This window comes from Pimephales promelas, chromosome 8, assembly GCF_988280905.1.
Source record: "Pimephales promelas chromosome 8, fPimPro1.hap1.1, whole genome shotgun sequence".
Classification (NCBI taxonomy): domain Eukaryota; kingdom Metazoa; phylum Chordata; class Actinopteri; order Cypriniformes; family Leuciscidae; genus Pimephales; species Pimephales promelas.
In genome coordinates, this window is record NC_142776.1 from 19,746,940 (window position 1) to 19,770,428 (window position 23,489).

The 23,489-nt window shown below is 37.7% G+C and overlaps 1 protein-coding gene across 2 annotated transcripts in view; it reads right to left on the bottom strand.

Moving 5' to 3' along the window:
• Positions 1 to 5,543: 5,543 nt before the first annotated feature.
• Positions 5,544 to 23,489, bottom strand: part of pkn2b (protein kinase N2b) — a 61,192-nt gene continuing 43,246 nt past the window's right edge. The window contains exons 4-22 of one of the 2 annotated variants that reach the window (XM_039691589.2): positions 22,399 to 22,522; positions 22,147 to 22,301; positions 20,458 to 20,671; positions 18,762 to 18,947; positions 17,974 to 18,083; positions 16,066 to 16,209; positions 15,891 to 15,966; positions 12,783 to 12,960; positions 12,405 to 12,531; positions 11,652 to 11,773; positions 11,478 to 11,553; positions 11,194 to 11,285; positions 8,662 to 8,838; positions 8,510 to 8,572; positions 8,345 to 8,421; positions 8,110 to 8,252; positions 7,159 to 7,266; positions 6,894 to 6,974; positions 5,544 to 6,812 (exon numbers count right to left, since the gene is read on the bottom strand). In XM_039691589.2, coding sequence (XP_039547523.2) covers positions 6,609 to 6,812; positions 6,894 to 6,974; positions 7,159 to 7,266; positions 8,110 to 8,252; positions 8,345 to 8,421; positions 8,510 to 8,572; positions 8,662 to 8,838; positions 11,194 to 11,285; positions 11,478 to 11,553; positions 11,652 to 11,773; positions 12,405 to 12,531; positions 12,783 to 12,960; positions 15,891 to 15,966; positions 16,066 to 16,209; positions 17,974 to 18,083; positions 18,762 to 18,947; positions 20,458 to 20,671; positions 22,147 to 22,301; positions 22,399 to 22,522 — 2,457 coding nt within the window. In that variant the 3' untranslated portion in view covers positions 5,544 to 6,608. Of the gene's footprint in view, positions 6,813 to 6,893; positions 6,975 to 7,158; positions 7,267 to 8,109; positions 8,253 to 8,344; positions 8,422 to 8,509; positions 8,573 to 8,661; positions 8,839 to 11,193; positions 11,286 to 11,477; positions 11,554 to 11,651; positions 11,774 to 12,404; positions 12,532 to 12,782; positions 12,961 to 15,890; positions 15,967 to 16,065; positions 16,210 to 17,973; positions 18,084 to 18,761; positions 18,948 to 20,457; positions 20,672 to 22,146; positions 22,305 to 22,398; positions 22,523 to 23,489 lie in introns of both variants that reach the window. The other variant, XM_039691588.2, reaches the window with a different exon arrangement.

The following is a 23,489-nucleotide window of genomic DNA, read 5'->3' on the forward strand; positions in this document are numbered from 1 at the left end:
GCTGCTGGTTACGTTTGTGAGACAATCAGCTGATTATTATTTTATTAAATTATATATTAAAACCCTTGATCCTCACCCGACTATGGCTTTGTAAACAGACAGTATTCATGATGTGGTTTATAATGGACTGTGGTACAGAAACAGTGACAATGTTACACACTCTTGGCTTACTCTGGCTATTCTCTGCTGTCTCAGCCGACGAGATGTTTGTCCCGTTTCCGTAGCTTCTTCGAAAGGGAGCGGGAGGGGTAAACAGTGGGCTGAGCCCTTAGTGCAATCCTGGTGCAAACTCGCAACCGAACCACTAGATGTCGCTAAAAGTCACACATTGCTCCTTTAAGTACTGAGATTCAGTACTTCCTCCACCACTGTATAAAGTTGACGGCACACATACACTGCCATTATAACATTTGTCAATATTGAAGACTGCAGTTGATCCATTGCTGAAAATTCAGCTTTGGATCACATTACATTTAAAAAATGTATGTATATATATATATATATATATATATATATTATATTTACCCCAAACGTTTCAATGGTAGTTTAGGTAGAATAAAATGTGTAAAAGGTGCTGTTAGTTCAGGGCTTGTGAGATAGAAACAGCATGTTTAATGTAGCACCAATCTAATTTAGCTGCATTTCTAATACCAGTTTCCATCGGTATATATCACAATTTCTGTGACCCTCCATGCAAAGTCAGGAATTATGTAGTCCCAGTGTTTGGATTATTTTACAATGTTTAATATAATTACATTTGCCCACAGAGTTCAACTCATATCATAGCTATAATGCAGGAGTTAGAAAACATGAAAACAGGTTTGAGTCTGACCTGCAACATGTTCTGGTCCTATTTCCCTTCTCAATGTTTTTCTTTTATTCTCCAATGTCTCGTTTTTTTTCCCCAAAACAATATCAGTAGTCAACCTCAAGATGGCATTATTCAACCGAAAATGTTTCACATAGGTTGAACATTAACCTGTTTGAACATTAACAGACTAAAATGCATGATTGAGCTGTTTTAACTAAAAGCAACTTGCACAGAGATATCTTAAAATATGTCAGTACCATTGTTTCGCCTGATTCACACAAGTAATTTTTTTAGGGCACATTTATAAAAGCTACTTAAATGTCCCAATTGAACTAAAGCCTAATCCTAGCTTAATCTAAGCCCTGTCTATGAAACCAGGCCTGAGTAATATAAATGATATTATCAGACAATTAATTCGTATTTGACTTCTTGGGTCTTTTCTGTTAGCAGCAAATGTTCAATGAAGATAAAGTCTCCCTGTAGTCAAATATTGTAGCCTTTAAAACTCATCTTTGATCATCAAATGTATGCGGTTCAATAAATATACAAATTAGCTCTGCCTCCACTCACTCACACCAGATCACACATTGATGTATTGTTTCTGACATCAGAAACACCAGCGATTTCACACCGCGTTTTTGAGACTCTTTGGTTGACTGCAGTATTTAAGAGAAAATACTCAGCAGTTGACATGCATTTGTACATGGTTTGTCTTAAAGCAATTTGAAAAACACCACATTGACACATGGACATTAAAAGCTTGATTTTCACCACAGGGGGACTTTAAAGTCTTGTATCAGTGATACCCTAATTTCCTCCTATATTTTTGTTCACTTCCTTTCAGCAGATAAAAAAAAAAAAATCTCTGAAGCACTAGCAATTGAAGGGCGCAGCCTCTCCTCTCCAACCTATTTCCCAGCTTCCCTTTCCTCTTCCTGTCTGTAAATCTGTCCCATGTCCTGACTATCCCCTAGAGAGCATGTAGCCTATGACAGTTTTTCAAGATAGCATCTGGTCACTTACTATCAGACAGAAAAATCATATTTACAGCACTGTTTAAAAGTCTGATCAGCTTTGAAAATCTGGTTTAATCTAATTTAAACCTGAAAATTAAGTCAGACATGCCCCTTTTTTATTATAGGCTTACTAATATGTTCTGGATGATATACAATAAATATTTATGATCTGTCACTAATCAAATAAGTACATTTTGACATTTGCCCTGTGAACTCGTATAATGGTCAGATGATCTAGCGTCCACTGAATCGCAAGATGCTCTTTGGAATATTCTCAAATCATGCTGGATAACATGGTGCGTTTTCAAACACCCGACCCTTTTCACCATATAGTTTGTTTTTCAAATACCTCAGAGGGAGTATTTCATGTGTTTATGATACTGTGCAGAGGTTGTTAAATCACATTAGACATTACCTTAACCTTGCACACAGAGGATGGAGTTTTGAAAGTTCACAGAGTGGAAGAAGCTTTCCATGGGATACACACCCAGACAGGACCAGTTAGACCCGCAGAGCGATAGTTTGCTTCTTCCCTGCAGCAGTCAGGTGAGCACAGGTGACTCAACCATCAACTGCTTCTGCTTTTTGCAAATGTCACATGCCACCCACTGCAGGAAACGTTTTTTTAAAAAGTGGCTTATTGGTAATCCTCTAGACTGGTTTGCATTTTGTCACTGATACAAAATCCCATTGTAACAGCAAGTACTAAACCTATACCAACAGGTTTGACCAGACAGGTACATCAGTCATCTTCCACCTGTTGTAAGATTTACATTTATCAGATATAACCCAGCAGTGAATCTGCCAATTCTTATTTTATAACAACAGACAGCCCACCAACAGGTTTAAATGCAAAGTTATATTTATACAACATTGTCCAAATGTGCAATCAAATGTGAACTATTAAACATGTCTGTTGTTATGGCCAGCCAATCATTAATTTTTTTGATAAAGCATGCTTATGGTGTCCATTAATCCAACACACACACAAACTAAAAGAAAAAATCTAAATAAAGAAATTACACTAAAAAAATTACACTACACACAATACTAGACAACATTGTTTGAGCCTGCCTTAAAGGAGTTCACTTTAAAAAAAAAAAAAAAACTTTTGCTGATAATTTACCCCCATGTTATCCAAGATGTCCATGTCATTCTTTCGTCAGTCAAAAAGAAATAAAAGTTTTTGATGAAAACATTCCAGGATTTTTCTCCATATGATTTACTGGTAACCAAACGGTTCAAGGTCCAAAAGACAGTTTCAGTGCAAATTGTTCAAAGGGCTTTAAACGATTCCAGACAATGAATAAGGGTCTTTTCAAGCGAAATGATCGCTCATTTAAAAAAATAATACCAAAGTTTAAGTTTTATAAGCTCAAATGCTCGCCTTGCTCTGTTCTGTGATGCGCGTTCTTGACTCTCCTGTTCGAACTCGTTCATCAAAATGAATGAATCTTTTTTCGAGTCATTTGGTTCATTCATGGTATCGCAGTACAGAGCAAGGTGAGCATTTGATCTTATAAAACTTAAACTTTGTGTTTTTTTTTGTTTTTTTTTAATGACTGATCGTTTCGCTTGATAAGACCCTTATTCATCATCTGAAATCGTTAAAAGCCCTTTGAACAGTTTGCAGTTTGTACTGAAAGTGTCTTTTGGACCTTGAACTGTTTGGTTCCCATTGAAGTCTATTATATGGAGAAAAATCCTGGAATGCTTTCATCAAAAACCTTAATTTCTTTTCGACTACAGAAAGAATGACATGAATATCTTGGATGGCATGGGGGTGAGTAAATTATCAGCAAAAGTTTTTTTTTTTTGAAAGTGAACTACTCCTTTAAGTCTAATTTTGAAGTGCATGTAAACCATAGACTGTAAAGAAAAAAAAATGTGCACAATTAAAGGTATAGCGGAGGATTTTCTTTTTCCGGGTGGGTAGTCTATACTATTGGTCGATCTAAGTGTCAATCATTCTGGTGATATGTTTACGTATGGCCGTCGTACGTGCTCGTCCCTATGTAGTTTTCACTTTCAGGTGTATTATGTCGGAGTTGCGATTTCAGCCACTCCTTTGAAAATGGCTGAGGGTCGAAAGAGAAAAAAAAATTTATACGAAGTGTATGATAAGAAGAGAAAGGTCGCAGAATATTGAAACAAGACCAGAGTGATTTTGGGTGAATATCACACGCTGGCGTGCGCTAAAAGCACAGGTTGGGCTTCTCACTGATGCCGCAGTCGCGAAGATTCTACTAGACAGGTAAAGTTTGTCATGCTATTTGGAGAAATCCATTTAAAATCACTAGTAGCCTAAAAGTTAATGCAAGCTACTTAGCATAGCAATGCTAGCCCTGGCACAAGTCATGCACCGCATAGACACGGTAAACATCTCAATTTGTCTAAAGTAGCCTTTTGACCAAAATGGTAAATAATGGTATCACGCTGAAATATTCTAAAACCTTGCGTGTTCATGTGTTCATATTCTAAAACCTTGTGTGTTTATTATTACACAAATGCAACAAGCTACTTCTCCATAAGCAACTATGTATAAAAATAACTTATTAATACCTACGTATTAACAGTGAGACATATTAGGTTAAGGACCAACGTAATAGCACTGCTTATATGTTGCTATGTAACGTAATTGCGATTTGCAAAATAGTTTCCTCAGATCGTATTTTGTGTGATACAGGGTTGGACATACCATGTCTTGAGTCCTCGGTCACTCAATCGATCAGTATAATAAGTAAATAAAACACGGAAGGGCATTTGACGTGTTGTCTTTTTTATGAATATTTTTGAGTTAGTTTACAATTTGCAACATAATTGTGCAAGGCGTAATAGGTTGTGTTGTGTTTGTGCATGTGCATTTTTTTTTTTTTTTAAATTGGAGAGGGCGGGTCTTCTCTAAAATTCGGAAAGATCCTCCGCTATACCTTTAAGCCCCTTTTTCACACAGTGCGTTGATCCCGGGAAATTGCCAGAACGCCTTCTGTGTGAACGCAAACACGACCCGGGATTGATACCGGGACCGATGCCGGGTTGGGGACCTAGTAACATTGCCGGGATCAGTCCCGGAACGCGCGCTGTGTGAACAAAAGCCAGGACCAATGCCGTAAGGGGTGTGTCATAGTGATGACGCTTGTGCAATCGCGCGACTCTGTTGCTCTTAGAAGAAAGTGGAAACTGGAGCGTAGCAGAGACCAGGAGCTCCTCACTATCTGCACTGAAGCTGAGATCGTTCACCAGCTTTGTGGAACGGTATGCGCGAGTACATGTTTTCGACGCGTCCGTTAAACGTCTCATCCTGACGTCATGTGTCTTCCCAGGATTTTTACGGGTTGTGTGTGAACGCACTCACAGATCCCGGCAAATCACTCGCAGTGTGAATGAACCGAAATCAAAGAATCCCGGGACAAATGCCGGGTCACATTATCCGTGTATTTTCCGGAATCTCTGTGTGAAAGGGGCTTTAGTTGATAGTATGGATGCGTGTCTTTATTAGTTTGTTTGGAGTACACACATTCTTCTGTGAAGTTTGTACCAAGAGGAACAGACAGAAACCAGGTGTCAGTTGGTGTACAGAATGTATTTGAGGAAGGTTTCGTGACACACTTGAGTGGAATTGTTGGCAGGAGTCCATCATAAGCTACCTCACAGCTGAGTGAGTTCACTGGAACAAATTATGTCTAACATGTAGGAATGGTAATCACGGACAAAAATAAAATAAAAATGGTTTAATGTTGACATACAACCACAAAATGGCTAACTTGTGAGAAATCGTTGTAAAATGATCTGAAATAGCCAGACTACAAATTTCTTTAAAAAAAAATGTCAACTAATAAAACATACAGCCAGCTTTGGCATGACCACATGCCAAAAATATACATTTTTTTTTTGTATTCATGAATATACATTTTTACATTCCATTTGAAAAGTTCAGAATTGCTCTCAACTTTGAGCTGCCCTCTCCAAAATGATAATCTTACAATTCATATATGTGTACAACCATTGTCATTACATACAGCAGATCCAAATGGCTAATATTCTAAAAATACAGTATAAAACTATAACTTACATTTCTTTTGATGATTAGAGTACAAGGATGTTTTTATAGAAATTAAGAATTCTTGAAAGATGAATTAAATTGCAGCTTTCTCTCATTTTACCTTTATAAAAATCAAGTTCATTTATCCGTGTTCTTGGCCAGGGTCGTTTTTTATCTAACGAAAAGGGTAGAAGAACATTTGGCAAGAATGCTTTGGTAGGTTTTTCTGTACCTGATAGTTATTATTTGGAAGCCCTGTAAAGAATTTGAGGCATGAAAGGGAATACATGAAAATAAATTATTCAATAGAATTGTCCTTGAGCTTTCTCCCTCTTGTAAGATATTTATATTATGGAGTGAAGAATTTGCAATTTGAGGTCTTGGCCAGGTTCAGATATTCAGTTGTGTGTCTGCCCCCAAAATCTGAAGACAATAGGCACATTTTAGTCTTTGCAAATGGAGAGAGAAGCTGCAGTCGATCCTGAAGAATCCTCACAAGTTCGTAACGGTCACTAATCAGTGTCCCAGTGCTCTGACAAATGAAAAGACGCCACATTGGGCTACCAAGACTCAACCACTTCGTTCGTTTCTTAAAGGTTATTACCAATCCCTTAAATGGCACGAGTAAGAGCATAGAGGAAAAGAGGTTTCTTCTGTAATGTGTGTGTCCTATAGAAAAGGAGTTTCCGGGCTGGTTCAGTGTTGAGCATGTGTGATCAGGGTTTATGAGGATCTGGGGTTAGCACCAGTCAGCGATGTAGTCAAAGTCTGCAAACTGCTCCTGCTCACTGACCGTCAGAACCCTCGGCTCACGAGGTGGAGTCAGTATCGGTGCCTCTGAGGTGAATTCGTCATCGAAGTTACTAACGTCCTCACGGCTTTTGATGGTCGGGACAAATGGAGGCCGGATCTTCTTTGTCAGCAGTCCATCCCAATCCATATTCTAAAGGAGAATAAACAAATGTGTGGTAATGTGACACATGGAAGTAAGAAAAAAAAAAAAGAGGTAAAACAGATGGCCTACTCTGAAAAATGGATGCCTCTTCACTTCCTCAGCATCTCTTTCCCCTGCACCAAGGCGCCGCTCTGGATTTCTCCTTAACAACTGGATAAAGAGGAGAATGTTTCAAGCTTATAAACATAGCTTGTAAATTAATGCTAAGTGCCATAACAAAAGAGAACCGCCTTTCTAAAAAGCACTGTTGGGATTTTAAGGATTGCCCTATACAATACAATGAGGTGTAGCCTAGGACAATAGTTAAACCAAAGCGGGACATGTCCAAACATACCCTTCTCATTATGGAAATGGCTTCTGTGGAGAGGAACCTTGGATAGCGAACTTCATCATTAACAATACTGTCAAACACCTCCTCTTCATCATCGCCAGGAAATGGGGACTGAGAATAGAATGAGAAATAACCCATCACCACACAATCTCTATGTCATTTAATATTACACGACTTTAATGCACAATTCACTTTAATTTATTATTATTTTTAAATGATTATATAATTGCAAAAATTTCAGTGTACTATTTTAGATAACAGAATAATGAAAATAACTGAAAAGGGTTTTTGTTATATAAGTGAATTAGCTATTTATTACCATATCACTGAACATGAATTTATCAATATTATATAACTATAATAAATCATTTTTATTAATTATAACTGTTGAAGTTAATAACCAGTTACATGTTTAACTGCACTAAATTATGCTATTAAAAAATTGTGCTGTCAAAGCATCTCAGATCAAATTTAAGATAAAAGTTTGTTTATATAACTTTTGTAATATATATATATATATATATATATATATACACACACACACTTCAAATGTTGACTAATGTATATACTGTTTATACACATTTATGAAACAGACACTCTTGCACATAGACACATATTTAAATCTAAAAAAACTGAATGAGCCGTTCACATGGGACTCAAAAAAAAAATACATGCAAAAAGTTGTTTAACCAATAGAGGTATATATGTTACATAGAGTACCTTTAATTGTGGTTAAAGGTACCCCCCAAAAACTAAAAAAAAACTAAACAAAAAACCCCAAAAAACAACAACAAAAAAAAACTAACAGCTAAAGTTAAAATTATTAATTAGTCTTTTTTTCCCTTGTGATCAATCAAGAATCAATCAATCCATCCATCCATCCATCCATCCATCCATCCATCTATCTATCTATCTATCTGTCTATCTATCTATCTATCTATCTATCTATCATACCTCTCCAACCAACATCTCAAAGATGAGAACTCCCAGACCCCACCAGTCCACCGCTCGCGTGTATGATGTCTCTGTCAAAACTTCAGGCGCTAAGAACTCAGGAGTTCCACAGAACGTACTAGTACGATCTTTAAAGCCCATTCCTACATAATGGGAGATGGAATGAGTTACAAACAATAATGAAACACAAATAAGACAAACATTAGTAAAATATCTAAATAAGTACATTATCTACCTTCTTTGCAGAGACCAAAATCCGCAATCTTAACATATCCCTCAGTATCTACCAAAAGGTTATCTAGCTTCAGATCCCTGCAGAAGAAAATGTACGACAGTCGCATGAAGTTCAAAGAACACTAATTTCAAGTCTTCAGTTTTTACATTCAGTACTGACTCTTACCTGTACACAATTTTATGGTCATGCAGGAATTGCAGCCCCAAGACTACACAAGCGGCATAAAAACTGAGGAAATAAAAAGCAACTTTTAGCATTTTTAAGTAAGAAATGATCATGTCAAAGTGACAACAGCCATGGCAAATTCAGTCACTCACACAGCACGAGGTTCAGAAAACACGTCAGCATGAATGTGCATCATCAGGTCTCCTCCTGCTGCATACTCCATGACGAAACACACATGCTCCTTGGTCTGGAAACAAGCGAAGAGGTTCACCAGGAACGGATGTCGAACACTGTTCACAGTTTCGAAAATCCTCTTCTCACACATGAGGCTGTGGATAGATATTAAAAGTTCATTTAAATGGATAGTTGAAGAATGTCCATTACTTTATTAAATGGTCCTGCAGTGAAGCAAATGCATTTTTAAAGACACCCCTGTGGTGAAAATCAAGTTTTTAATGTTGTTAATAATACAAATGTGGTGTTTTTAATATGCTTTAAGATAAACCATGTGCAAATTCATAAGTCAACACCATTGCTGATTATTTTCTTTTTAAAACTCCATTCAACCAAAGACGCGGTTTGAGAAATTGCCGGCGTTTCTTACGTCACAATCTACCTTGAAACCAATTCCATCAACGCGCGGGTGAGTTTTAGCATATCAGTCTCAAGAGAAGCCAGGTTATACTGGTATATTTTTCTGTTGATATGAAAATTCGAGAATATTAAGCAATATAGAGGGTGAAATAAGTATATTACGATGCTTTGATAAACTATATGCATTTCTCCACTAAGTTGTTCAAAGCGTTTCTAAGGATGCTGATTTTCAGAACATAACATAAGCAACACATTATTAGCTGTTTTATAATGTAGTCAAGCAAAATACTAATCATATTAAATCACCATTATGTGTTGTAAAGAGCGATACCATCGTGTAGTGTTTATTTCAGTAAAGTTGGCCGACTGGATCAAGTATTCTGAGCTGGTGTGCGCAAGTGGAGGCGGGGCTCATTTGCATATTCAGGATCTACATATTCTAAAGGTACACAACATCAAAAAAAAAAACAAAAAAAAAAACAAAAAAAACCCTGGAAAACTGTTTATATGTGTAATTTTGGAGTTTTAAGGGATTAAACTATTGACAACAGTGGGACTTTACAAGTTGAAACATTCATGTAGTCTGTTAATTAACTTGGCCACATTAACTGAATGCATAATAATTATAACACAGAACATGCTAAATATGCTGTTTTGGAATGGAGAGTTGCATGCCAAAATGCATATATTATTAACAGTGACTACTGATAATCTATGTTACATTACAAACTTATGTACGATATATTAGAAGTATATATTTTTTTATTTAATGCTTAAGTCTTAGCCCCAGTACCAATCTAAACTTAAAGGAGTAGTTCACTTTTGAAAAAACTTTTGCTGTTAAGGTTTTTGATGAAAACATCCCATCATTTTTCTCCATATAATGTACTTCAGTGGTAACCAAACGGTTCAAGGTCCAAAACACACTTTCTGTACAAACAGCAAACTGTTCAAAGGCCTTTAAACGATTCCAGATTATGAATAAGGGTCTTATCAAGCGAAACGATCACTCTTTTAATAAATAAATAACAAAGTTTAAGTTTTATGAGCTCAAATGCTCGCCTTGCTCTGTTCTGTGACGCACGTTTGTCGGGTCATCTGGTTCATTCAACGAACGAAACGAACAAATTGACTCGGAAAAAGATTCATTCATTTTGACGAGTTCGAACAAGAGTCACAAACGTGCATCGCAGTACAGAGCAAGGCGAGCAATTGATCTTATAAAACTTAAACTTTGTGTTTTTTTTTTTTTAAATGAGCGATCATTTCACTTGATAAGACCCTTATTTATCGTCGAGAATCGTTTAAAGCCCTTTGGACAGTTTGCAGTTTGAACTGATAACTTTCCTTTGGACCTTGAACCATTTGGTTTCTATTGAAGTCCATTATATGGAGAAAAATGCTGGAATGTTTATCAAAAACCTAAATTTCTTTTCGACTGCAGAAAGAAAGACATGGACATCTTGGATGACATGGGGGTGAGTAAATTATCAGCATATATATATATATATATATATATATATATATATATCAACTAAAATGTCCACTAAAATTTTCAGGAATTAAAGACATTTAAGACAAATTAAATGAAGACTAAATTTAATGAATGTGACATTAATTAATGAATTTTGTGGAGCCCCTAGAGAAACATTGGATGGAAAAAAAGTATGAGATGGAACGAAGTTTCCCAGATAAACTTTGTGTTCACTCAAAAAAATTTAGAGTTCTTTGCTAGCGAATGATACGTTTCTTGAAGGAACGGAAAGGTTTTGCAAGTTTCTTGAGAATGCAAAAGCAATGAAATATATTTTTTCCACCAAAATGCCACTTTAGGGGCTCTGTAGAAATAGACAATTCAAAAAGAACAGTTTGTAAAGACAAAAACTGTAAGAACACTATGCTCTGTGGCTCCTCCATGTCTAGAGTACAGCTCTGACTCTATTTGCCTTTAATAATAACAGGAAGTAAAACAGGAGCAGAATAGTCCCCAATGTATACAATTACTGATGTCTCTACAAATGCTTCCAGGCATCGTCAAGTACATGAAGTTATAAGTATAAGTCACTTAAACACACATGTATAGCCTTTACCTGTCCACTTCATCCCTTGTAACAATGTCACCTTTTTTCAAAGCTTTAATGGCAAACATTTCTCCAGTGGTCTTGTACTCGGCAAGTAAAACCTGTTGAACAATTAAAGAAATGAGACAATGAAACTATCTCCTGCAGAAATCACAAACTAGTGGTGTGTAGAGATCATCTACAATACATTACAAAATAAACAAATAGAAATAGGTAATGTACTGTGAATTTATGGGACATTTGCAAATTTTACAGAGCTCGCCTTATTGCACATGTGAAAGCACAACATTTACCTTTCCAAAGTGGCCACGCCCCAGTACAGCTATACATTTGAAGTCTGTCAAACTGAATTGAACTTCCTCTTCTTCCCTACAAGCATGAACATACACTTTAAGCATTTGACTACAGTTAATGAATGCATGTTTATATGTAGCCATGATGTCACCAGGAAATGGGGTACATACTACCTTATTTCAGTTTTTCGTTGAATTGCAGTCAGTTCCAGGTCAGGCTGCTCATTTTCAACCAGACTGTCATAATCTGGTTTAGCTACTGTGTTGTTCAGGAAGTCAAAGGTCGCTAGGGCATCCTGTAGGCGAAAGACACTTAAGAGTCATTCCAAACCTTTGCAAAAAACTCCCCTCAAGGGACAGCTCTGCCAGAAATGAAGATTTTGTCATTGTTTACTCATCATCATTTTGTTCCAAACCCATGGCTGACTTTTGCCCATTAAAACACAGAACAGCATGATGGGCAGGATGTTCACTTTTCTTATCCTTACAGCAGGGGCAGTCAAGGCCATAAATTACAAAAAACATATGCCATTTGATAGCTTTTTGCAAGAAAAAAAGTCTTAATTCGCTTCATTCACATGACTTGGCATGCTATATTTACATATACATGAAGGTCAAAGAGATTTGAGAGCTGAGGTGAAGATTATCAGTGAACGATATTGAGTTCAATTTCTTTTCCGAACCCAAAGTATTACTGAAAAGTAAAACTACATTAATGGAGCTTTTGGTCATTTTGAGGGCTTCACATTCGGTGATCATCATCTACTTTTATTGTATGGATAAGAGTGGTATCAACATTTAGCTGAAAATTTTCCTTTAATGTCCCACAGAACAAAAAGTCAGATTGGTTTGGATCGACATAAAGGTGAGTCTTTCACATATGTCAGTTTTGGGTAAACTATCGCTTTAATACAACCCCTCCTTTACCTGGACCTCTTTTCTATCTTGGATCTTATCCGTTGGTTCTGTTTCCTCTATCTCCACATCGATGGAGTGCCGTTTTGAGGGAGGGGTGGCAGCTTTATCAAAGTCTAATTTGGTCACAGTGGGGTCGCTGATGAAGAGAAGACAAAAGTTACCACTCATAGCAACAGTATCATTACAGAATGCATACACTGGAATACAGACCAGGAAAGTTAAGTCATCATCTCATTATCTAAATATTGAGCACCAATTATGTTTCCAGAGAGATTAGTCATTGTTTATCAAAGACTGCAGAATAATTTGAGGGCTTTCCGCTACTGATGCTCTTTTAGGAAAATAGTCTGTGTGGATAAGATGGAATGAATTTGTACACATATGCACCTGGGTAGGGAGTGGGCGTCTGGGTGGCCGATGGGTGCCATTTCAGGGCTAAATGCTGAGCCCAGATCAGCCGCCTGAGGACTGAAGGAGTTATTGATTGACGGAATGGCTCTTCTCACCAACCTGCCCCAGGTGGCGATGTTAATGTTCATCTGAGGGGCACGCGGGAACGTTTTACCTATAAGAGGAACACGGTTTTTATGTGTGACATAAAGAAACTTCTAAACAGCAGACAACATTAGTTCCAAAAGTGCTCTACTTGTTGAGGTAATATTTTAAAGCATTGTAGACATGTTTTCTAGCAGGGTTTATACAGGGTGTGTTCACACTTGTTGGTTCTTCGGTCTGGACCAAAAAAGAAAATGATAAATTTAGAACTGATTCGCTTCGTGTTCACTGGCATTTTTTAACACTAAACCTAAAGAAAAAATCATGTAATGCTCATTATATGTGCGTACAGTACATATGATGGTATTTTCAAGCTGAGAGCTCACAAAGAGCTTAGAAAATGTGTAAAGGAGTTGAAAGAGTCAGGAATTCCTCTGTTGCACACACAAAGATCTGCTGCAAGACGATGGCCTTTCCAATGCCTGTACTGTAATTGGCCAACATCACGACTATATCGAGAAAAACCAGGCATGCTTGAGCATTCTGTGCTTTTTAGTGTCGTATCTTGTGACATCACATCAGGCTTTCGTTTTGTTTAGATGTCTTTGGTCTGTGTTGTATTCATATTTCAGTCGAACCGAGTTCATTTGGAAGTGGACCAAGGCCCACCTTTTCAGGGGTCTCTAACAGAGCAATCGCACAAGTGTTTGTTTTAATCAAACCAAACCTGCTAAGTGTCAGCACCCCACGACACCTAATCTCAGCTACACTGAGACAACATAGCATGTATCCTTCAAAAATTTTTTTTTTTATTTATATACAAGTGTTCTACGGAGCCCCTCTAGTCCCACTTTGGTAAAAAAAATTAATTAGGGTTAGTAACTATCTTGTGGCCTCAGATAGTAACTATCTTTAGTCTAACTATCTTGTGGCCTCAAGATAGTAACTCGTGGCCTCAAGATACTAACTCGTGGCCTCAAGATAGTAACTCGTGGCCTCAAGATACTAACTCGTGGCCACAAGATAGTAACTCGTGGCCACAAGATAGTAACTCGTGGCCTCAAGATAGTAACTCGTGGCCACAAGATAGTAACTCGTGGCCACGAGAAACTAAGTTACTATCTTGAGGCCACGAGTTACTATCTTGAGGCCACGAGTTACTATCTTGTGGCCACGAGTTACTATCTTGTGGCCACGAGTTACTATCTTGTGGCCACGAGTTAGTATCTTGTGGCCACGAGTTAGTATCTTGTGGCCACGAGTTAGTATCTTGTGGCCACGAGTTAGTATCTTGAGGCCACGAGTTAGTATCTTGAGGCCACGAGTTAGTATCTTGAGGCCACGAGTTAGTATCTTGAGGCCACGAGTTAGTATCTTGAGGCCACGAGTTAGTATCTTGAGGCCACGAGTTACTATCTTGAGGCCACGAGTTACTATCTTGTGGCCACGAGTTACTATCTTGTGGCCACGAGTTACTATCTTGTGGCCACGAGTTACTATCTTGAGGCCACGAGTTACTATCTTGAGGCCACGAGTTACTATCTTGTGGCCACGAGTTAGTATCTTGTGGCCACGAGTTAGTATCTTGTGGCCACGAGTTAGTATCTTGTGGCCACGAGTTAGTATCTTGAGGCCACGAGTTAGTATCTTGAGGCCACGAGTTAGTATCTTGAGGCCACGAGTTAGTATCTTGAGGCCACGAGTTAGTATCTTGTGGCCACGAGTTAGTATCTTGAGGCCACGAGTTAGTATCTTGAGGCCACGAGTTAGTATCTTGTGGCCACGAGTTAGTATCTTGAGGCCACGAGTTAGTATCTTGAGGCCACGAGTTAGTATCTTGAGGCCACGAGTTACTATCTTGAGGCCACGAGTTAGTATCTTGAGGCCACGAGTTAGTATCTTGAGGCCACGAGTTAGTATCTTGAGGCCACGAGTTAGTATCTTGAGGCCACGAGTTAGTATCTTGAGGCCACGAGTTAGTATCTTGAGGCCACGATTTAGTATCTTGAGGCCACGAGTTACTATCTTGAGGCCACGAGTTACTATCTTGAGGCCACGAGTTACTATCTTGAGGCCACGAGTTAGTATCTTGAGGCCACGAGTTAGTATCTTGAGGCCACGAGTTACTATCTTGAGGCCACGAGTTACTATCTTGAGGCCACAAGATAGTTATAATAATTTTTTTTTTTACCAAAGTGGGACTAGAGGGGCTCCGTAGTGTTCTAATAAATTTTCTATTGCAAAAGATTCATATGTCCAGAGTAGCTGAGGTTACATAAAAGTACAATTTGGTGTTGCTTACGAACAGTGTTATGCTAAGAGACAGTGAACAGCAGAAGAATCTGGAACTGTCTCTCATCTATGTACAATTGGATTTTTTTAATTTATTTTTTATGAACACAAAACCAAACACTAATATCTGAACAGCTGTCTGAGAACATGTAAACAAAGTTGTCACTCATTGGTTACCAGACTGAGAGTAACCAGGGTATTTCTGCTCATCTACAAGTGCCACAATATCAGACTTGTTCATGTAGCCCATCTTTAAATTTAAGTTTTTTATGCAGTGGACTAAACAGCTAACAGACCAAAATTCCGTTCCGAACATTTGTGTGTTGGCGTGAACTTGAGTCTCCCATGCAGAGCACCATTTGTGTGACACCTATAGTTCAAAATGTATCCTTATTGGATCCATGATGGATAAGTGCTTTCTTAGAAGGTAACTTCCCATGTAGGCAGTAGACAGACAGTTCATGAGATTTTGGAACACAGCTTAAACCAGCTATTCACCTTTTTTGTAAATGCATGGTTTTGCATTCAAGCGAGTTCAAAAAGAAGGTCAAAGTTCATTCTGACTTCACCGTGCAAACGCTTGTCCCGCAGCAGAGCAATATTGAACCACAGAACTGTGTTAAAAGTAGGCTGCTTAATCTAATCTGTTTGAATGAACATGTCAACCATTCTCAACACTGAGGCATATTTGCCACTTCATAATCTTACCTTGCTGTTTGGAGAAGATTTTCTTTTGCCTTTGTAGTTTAGGTCGCCTCTCAATAACTGGGTTAAAAAATGTAACCTGTGTCCAAAGAGGGAGAGATAATCTCCAAAATATCCACAACAAGGCCATCAAATTTGTGTATTACATATCTGTGTGTAGAGAAAAAAAATGAATTACCTCAGCAAACAGTGTTCCTTGTGGTTCCAGGTAGAGGCACATGCCATGACGCTGGTTGTCCAGGAAGTCCTCTAGACGTAAAAACTTAACAGCACACAGTGAGCGCCAGTCTCTCCAATACACAGCTATCTCCAGTTCACGAGACTACAGGCCAAACAGAAAATAATTTAATTGATAAAGTATATACACAGTGTATAAACTTTTTTTTTTTTTGGAAAACTATAATGTATGGCGGAATACCACAGCAAGTGCTTGTGAGCACTTCGACTCCGCACAATAATATCATCACTCATGAATAATCCTCTTCCCTCCCCTTCCTCTCCGGAGTGTTGATATTACTCCGCCGACTCCATATATATATATATATATATATATATATGCCGAGTTGAAGTGCTCCCAAGCACTTGCTGTGGTATTCCACCCTATATTATAATTATCAACTTTACACGCTTAGAAAAGCACAAGGTTTTATTTTGCGTCACCGTCCTAGGTCAAGTTACACTACTTGTGTAACTGTATTTAAATAGGGAAAATGTGGAGGTGTTTGGTTGCTTCTCTGCTTGGATCCTAATGAATGAACTGGGCTAAGTTAAGTGCTATCAAAGTGCCTCGCGCGCCAGAGCGATTGAGAGCATGCACTGAGACCAGAGGTATTTATCAAGTCGTTTTAGTTAAGGGAATAACAGTTTAAAAAAAAAAAAAGATCCGAACCACCAAACCAGCATTTTAGAATGACTGAAAACTGAAGTAATGTCTGATTAAAAATTGCAATTGTTTTGCAACCATATAGGAATAAATTACATTTAAAAAAGAAAATCGTTATTTTAAACTGTCATATTTAAAAATGTTGCACAATATTTCTTTTTTTTTTTTTATCAAATAAATACAGCCTTGGTACACAAGAGACTTACCAATTCTAAACTATTGAACGGTAGTGTACATGAATGCATTTAGGCTAAAACTACTAATGAAACTTGTTTGTGCATGGTTGCCAGGGCATTGCTATGTGGTTGCAAGAAAGTATGGGAGGTGAATCATTCATGTCCACGGTACAAACACTGAATTTTATTTTTAAGGGTCATAACACCTCACTGTTTATGCTTTGAGCATGAATCTGTAGCATGAGCAGCAGTAACAGTGAAACTTAACCCAGGATGTACCACTTAGGAGTATTACTACAGTTCAAACCAAAAGTTTGACATTTGCAGGCCTTTTACAGGTCTTTTCAGAGTCTGTCTGCCATTGCACAACTACTGATTAGAGCTCTCTCGTGCCATGAGATTAAAAGATTATGCCGTCACACATTCAAAAGCAAGTCAAAACACACACAGACATGTTTAAGTTCTTTCAATAATCAATCCTCAAATATAAATTGAAAAGAAATTGAATAAATTGCCTCCAAATCAGTCTTACTTTTAACCATTTTCAATATCTTCCCTACGGAGTAATTCAATTTACACTTGTGTTGAGAGAAGTCGAGAAGAAACCTGTGCAATTCCATCAAAATAAAAATAAAAAGTGTCTGAAATCAACCAGTTTGTTAATGTGGAGGAATGGAGATACATTATAAAGATGAACAAATAGGGAACTAATGTTGATTGTGAACATAATGACAAACATTAAAAGTAGGCTGAGGTTTGCTTATGCAACAGTGTGACTTAATAAATATATTGCAGAAAGGGGACATTTATATATGTTAGAATTAAGAGATTCTGAGCGATGACTTCTGATCCGCCTTTTGAGAGTTTCCATAAGAACTGGGTCAAATCTGGGATTAACATTTCCAAAGTTAATTGAGAGAGACTGGAATGGTGTGCATGTGTGCATATGTGCACTCGTGTGTTGAGGGGATTATGGGATAAGACTGTGGTTTGACAACTGACTTTTATACAACTTCTCATGCATTACCCGATCAAGTTCAAGTGTGAACTTCTGGTCCCAAGATTGATTGCTGACTGGCTTCCAATGGGTCTGTCCCACAACTGTGTTGTCCAGCTTCAGAACGGCACCGATTTCATCTGCCATAACAGCACAACATACCTCTTAAATTATTTGTCTTTAACAGAGGCATGAATATATTCACAAGAGATGTGTATATAATACATTGATTTAATGTGATTCGTAAAAAAAAAAAAAAAAAAATGCACAAAATATAAAAAAAAAAAAATACTTGAAAGAAAACCATGGCTGCATTTATTTGACCAAAAATACAGTAAAAACATTAATACTGTGAAAGATTACAAAATTAAGATAATTGTTTTCTATTTTTACATCTTCTTAAATGTATTGTAATCCTGTAATTTTAAGGCTAAATTTTCAGCAAATTTTTACTCCAGTCTTCAGTGACACATGCCACACACTTTACTGTAATGTTTGATCAATTAAATGCATCAGATAAAAAGAAAATACTAGCCACAAAACTTCAGAATGGTAGTGTATTGACTTGCATACAAGTCAGAACAAGTCAAAAAGCTAAAAGTCATTTTGATGGAGAGACAATGACTGCAGATGAAATTATGTCAAATTGCAGAGCCTTATTTTGTAGTTTGCTAAAAGCAAACTTTTGTGAATGTAGTGTAATTTACATTGGTTACTCGATTTGAAATGGTGAAGCCAAACAGCAATGCAAGTTCCTTAGGAATGATCTTAAATGGGATTTTCAAAAGCATTTCAAAACAAACACAAAGCTACTCAACTGGACAGATCATCGGATTTGGAGAGGGTTCGGGTACTGCCAGATTTGTTCTTGTTTCCTCGGCTCATAAAGGAGGAGCGTGCCTCACTGGGGCTCCAGCCGGGTAGAGGAACAGCTGCTGTCTTTGAGCGACCCGGGACGTTCTCCAGGAGGTCCTGACAGCCCATGAGCCTCACGTCTAATGTGCCTGCGGATTTAAACAGAAACCTTACTCGGAGCCAAAAACGCTGCATGATCTTGAGATGTAAATCACCAAACACATCTATTCTGATTAACACAAGATAATAAGTGTGCAAACAATTACAAATGTCTATTTAAAGACACATGCAGTAGTTATGGAGCCTTATATGGAAAGCACTACATGGTACAAGTCTATAATGGTAACGTAAGCTCTCTCGTTCTCCTTTAGAGTGAAGGTCAAAGTTGTGTGTGATAAAGCCAAGGGTGGGGGAGGGGGCCAAGTGTGTGGACACTGTGCGAAAAGTCGAGTGTAGTTCCTACATGCCTATACCCAGACAGCTGTTCCCCCTCTCAAATGGAGTTGAACGCACAGTACCATGTGTTGTGAAAGGGCCCATTCACACGTGGAGCGAATATTTGCAGAGAACAAGACTATAAATTGAAACAATGCATTCTAATTAGTGCTGTCAAACGATTAAAATATTTAATCGCGATTAATCGTGTCATAGTTAACTCGATTAATCGCACGTTTTTATCTATTCTAAACGTCTTTTGATTTCTTTTTGTTAAATTATTTTTTTCTCATTTTAATGCTCTTATCAACATGGAAAAGTGGATTGGCTTGTTTAGTGCAAAAGTTTTTTTTATTTAAAGTACTATTATTATTGAAAATAACATTGCAATTGTGCTCAATTTCACACTAACATAAATAATCTCTCACACAATGTAACACTGTCTATCAATAAAAGGGTGAAAGAAATACCGACGAGGTCCTGATATTGGTGAGGGGGTGGAGAATTTGCATCATCTGTGTGTGAGTGTGTGTGTTTGCTTGGCCATCATCAAGTGGTGTTTCAGACTGGACGTGCTGCAATGATGATAGCTCAGTTCACAACGACAAAACACACAGATCACTTGGTCTTGTCAATGGGACAAATTGGCAACTTTTTAAAAGTAAACTTTCCATTCAGAATCTTAGGGCATCCATTTCAGCGTCTCGCGCTCGTCATCCACTCAAAACGTAACGTTACTATTTGGCCGGCTCGCAAGCCGAAACGAGTGTGTGCGGCACAAAACCTCCTCGCGCTGCACTCTGAACCCATTCATTTCAATAGTTTGCGCCGCGCAAGGACGATTTGTTGCTTCTTCGACCAAAGTGCAAGCGGATCTAGACCGTAAACAAAACAACAGGCACGCCGCAAACACACGTTTCGGCTTGTGAGCCGGCTTTGAGTGGATGACGAGCGCGAGACGCCAAAATGGATCAAGGCGCATGCCGCGTCCTGTTTCAAAAGCATGTGAAAAAACTACAAAGTTTGCTGGTTAACGGGTTTGCGTTAACGCCGTTAATAACGCGTTAAACTGACAGCCCTAATTCTAATGCAGACAAAAAATTCAGCCGAATACAGGAGGATCCGTTGCCATCGTTAAAACCAAGCTAAAAAGGGACCAGTAAATAAAAACAGTACAGAAAACACCTTGAGTATCATGTGACTGTATGAATTTTGTTTTGTTACCGGTCAGAGCTGCAGGTTTGGCCACAGTGCTGTACTGGTTGCTGGTGGACATGATGCTTTGGCGTGGACTGAGAGGTGGGGAGGACACCATGGCTAACTCCTCCATAATCAGATTACCCTTCGGGTGATTTTTGGGCAATTCACTGAGTCTCTGCTCCAGAGAAAACTTCAGCAAGTCTAGTTTCTGACTGGACTCATTAAAGCGGGCTTGAGCCTGCAAGACAAAGTTAGACTGCGTTTAGAAATGCATTGAGACCTAAATACACAAATTTTAAATGCAGTCAACAAAACCTCCAAAGACCTTTGAAAGACAAACCGGATTTAGAACCCGTCACAAAGATAAACAGTTTTGTGTGCGTAACATTGGCAGTGTGAGTGGAAAACTGCATGGTAAATCTATGGGATAGAGTCTGGACATATGCCACAGTTGAACACAAACTCTTCACTAGCTTGTGAATGTTCAGGATTCAAATTTCTCTGTGAAAATGAACCTGTACCATAAATTGTTGCAGATGCAGTTTGGTTTTTAAACTTTTTTTTAAAAAAAAGAAAATTTCTTTGTGTTAATTATGTGCTTTAATTCAAGTTATTATTGTGTATAGGAATGCACAATATATTGGTACCAAATCAGTTCTGGCTAAATACTGGTGATTTTGCTCTTTATCGGTAGGCCTATGGGTATATTTTGGATATAATCACCCTATAGATCATTTTGCAAGATGTAAACAACACTGGTCCAGAAACACTTCCTGTTTCAGTTTGTAACTGTTTTCTTTATTTCACATGTAAAGAAAACATCTTAAAGATGTTTGTTTAACTTTTTGATTAAGTTTTATATGTTCTTTTGGTTGTATTTTATCCCAGCTTTTATGTAGAGTTAAAATACTGAAACAGGAAGTGCTTCTGGACCAGTGTTGTTTACATCTTGCAAAATGGTCTATATTGGATATTTTGCAGTAAATACTGCTTCATATGAACTCTAAATGCTGTTAATAACATAGAAGATATATTTGTTAACGTAATGTGAATAAGCATTAAAAAACCCGTTCCTGAAATAAAAACTTGATGGTTTACATTTGAAGATGACGAAATTATGTAAATATTGGTATTGTAATGTTATAGTTGTGCTATAAAATTGTTTGTTTGTTTAACGCCATGCCAGCAACCCCGGCTATATTTACGTCGAGAAAGAGTAGAAAAAAAAATACTATGATTTTTACCTTGCTCTGCCAGTTGAGCAAACGCAATAATCAATAACCTGAATAATAAACAGGTATATTAATCCCAAATATACACAATTCAGTGGATATGGCTGGTATTCTGAATGACCACTATTATGCTATGCTAACATGACTTTTTTTTGTAGGGCTGTCTAGATCGTGACATTTTGTGTAGTATTCACCAAAAAAAAAAAAAAAGTACTGTCAGTTTCCTACCTATTAAAATGTAAATTTGCAGAATATTATTCACACATGAGTGAAGCAAATTCATGACAGTTCTAAAAATATTTAACCATCCTGTGTAAAGTGAGAAAGGCTGTAAACATTTGGACCTTGAGGCAATGCATGCAATTACAAATATCTAGTTAAATGAATAACTGGATTAAATGAGTACAGAAATGAAGGTTTTATATAAGCACAAGAAAATGATCAATCAGTCTATAAAAACAATGATAGAAATGCACCCAACCTCTGAATGAGCTTTCTTCTCCGTCACCTTCCCTGTTCCAAGCAGTTTCATCACGTTTTTGGCACCCTCTGCCACAGCTGACTCTATCCGGAAGTGATGTCGTAACTCTTCTATCCTCAGGTCCAGGGGACTGATGATAGGCTTGCTTGAAGTTACTGCTAACATCAGATTTTTGACTTATTACCACACTTCTGCCCATTTAAAGTGGAAATCATAGATATAATTAGAGAGGATATCAGCTATACCACATACCATCATTGTTCTCATAGTTCATCTCGCTGGTCTGGCTGGCTTTAAGGATCTGCATTCTAATGAACTCTATCTTTGTCTTGCTGTCTTGAAGCATCTGCTGAGCTGCTGCGAGCAGTTTGCGGTCCTACAGATGTAGCCACAGCAGAAAAGTAGAACAAATGGATGAATTAAAGAGTTTATAAACCTTCAAATATGAATATAGAAAGGAGATATACGTCAATATGTCAAATAATCCCTGTTCACACAGATCAGCGAAAACAAACAAAAACAAAGTATTTTGCACACCTGGCCAGTAGTTGGCGGTGTCAACACTACGTGCCTATAGACAGAACACATAATACGAATGCGCATGATGTCACCGTTTTCACAAATTCACACTTTTGCAGTTTACACCGCAACGATAGCTTTATCAATTTCAAACATTTGCATTTTAAAACCCATTTTCAAAAGTTTGCATTTTGAGGCCTCCATAACATTGTTGTGTTCTCCATAATGTTGTCGTGTACATGAACAGCCAAAATGCATAAACAGTTCAGTTTTTAGTTGAAAACAGTGTCGTGTAAACTGCACCTCAGACCCCTTTTGAGGCACCTTAGAAATTCCCCTTAAACATATTAATAAACAACTGCCAGTTTGTCCAACTATAAAAATTGTTTTAATAAGAATCCTGAATGTCTGTATTATGTATTGACTGTTTAATAAAAAAAAGGTATATGAGGCCAATGATGTACTGAGCATATATTCATAGTTGAAGCATGACCTCTCATACCTTATTCTTAATTCATATTTTTAGCATTTCTTACTTTTATGATTTTAAAGTTATTAAAGTAAAACCAACTAATGAAAACCTTGCCGTTTGTCTGAAGTGTCAAGGGATGTTTCCTTGTCACACCAAGCATTCAAATCTAGTGAATGTGAGTCAGGAGTCTCTATGGACTTAACTTCCTGTAAGTCTGACGTTACCTTAGAGGCCTTTCCTCCGGATGTCTAAAGCAGCTTGGAACCTGCATGCAGGACTCACCACTTCATTTTTGACTGACCAGACAAAACCCACATACCAGTTAACGTGTCATTTTTTTCAGGGCCTAATA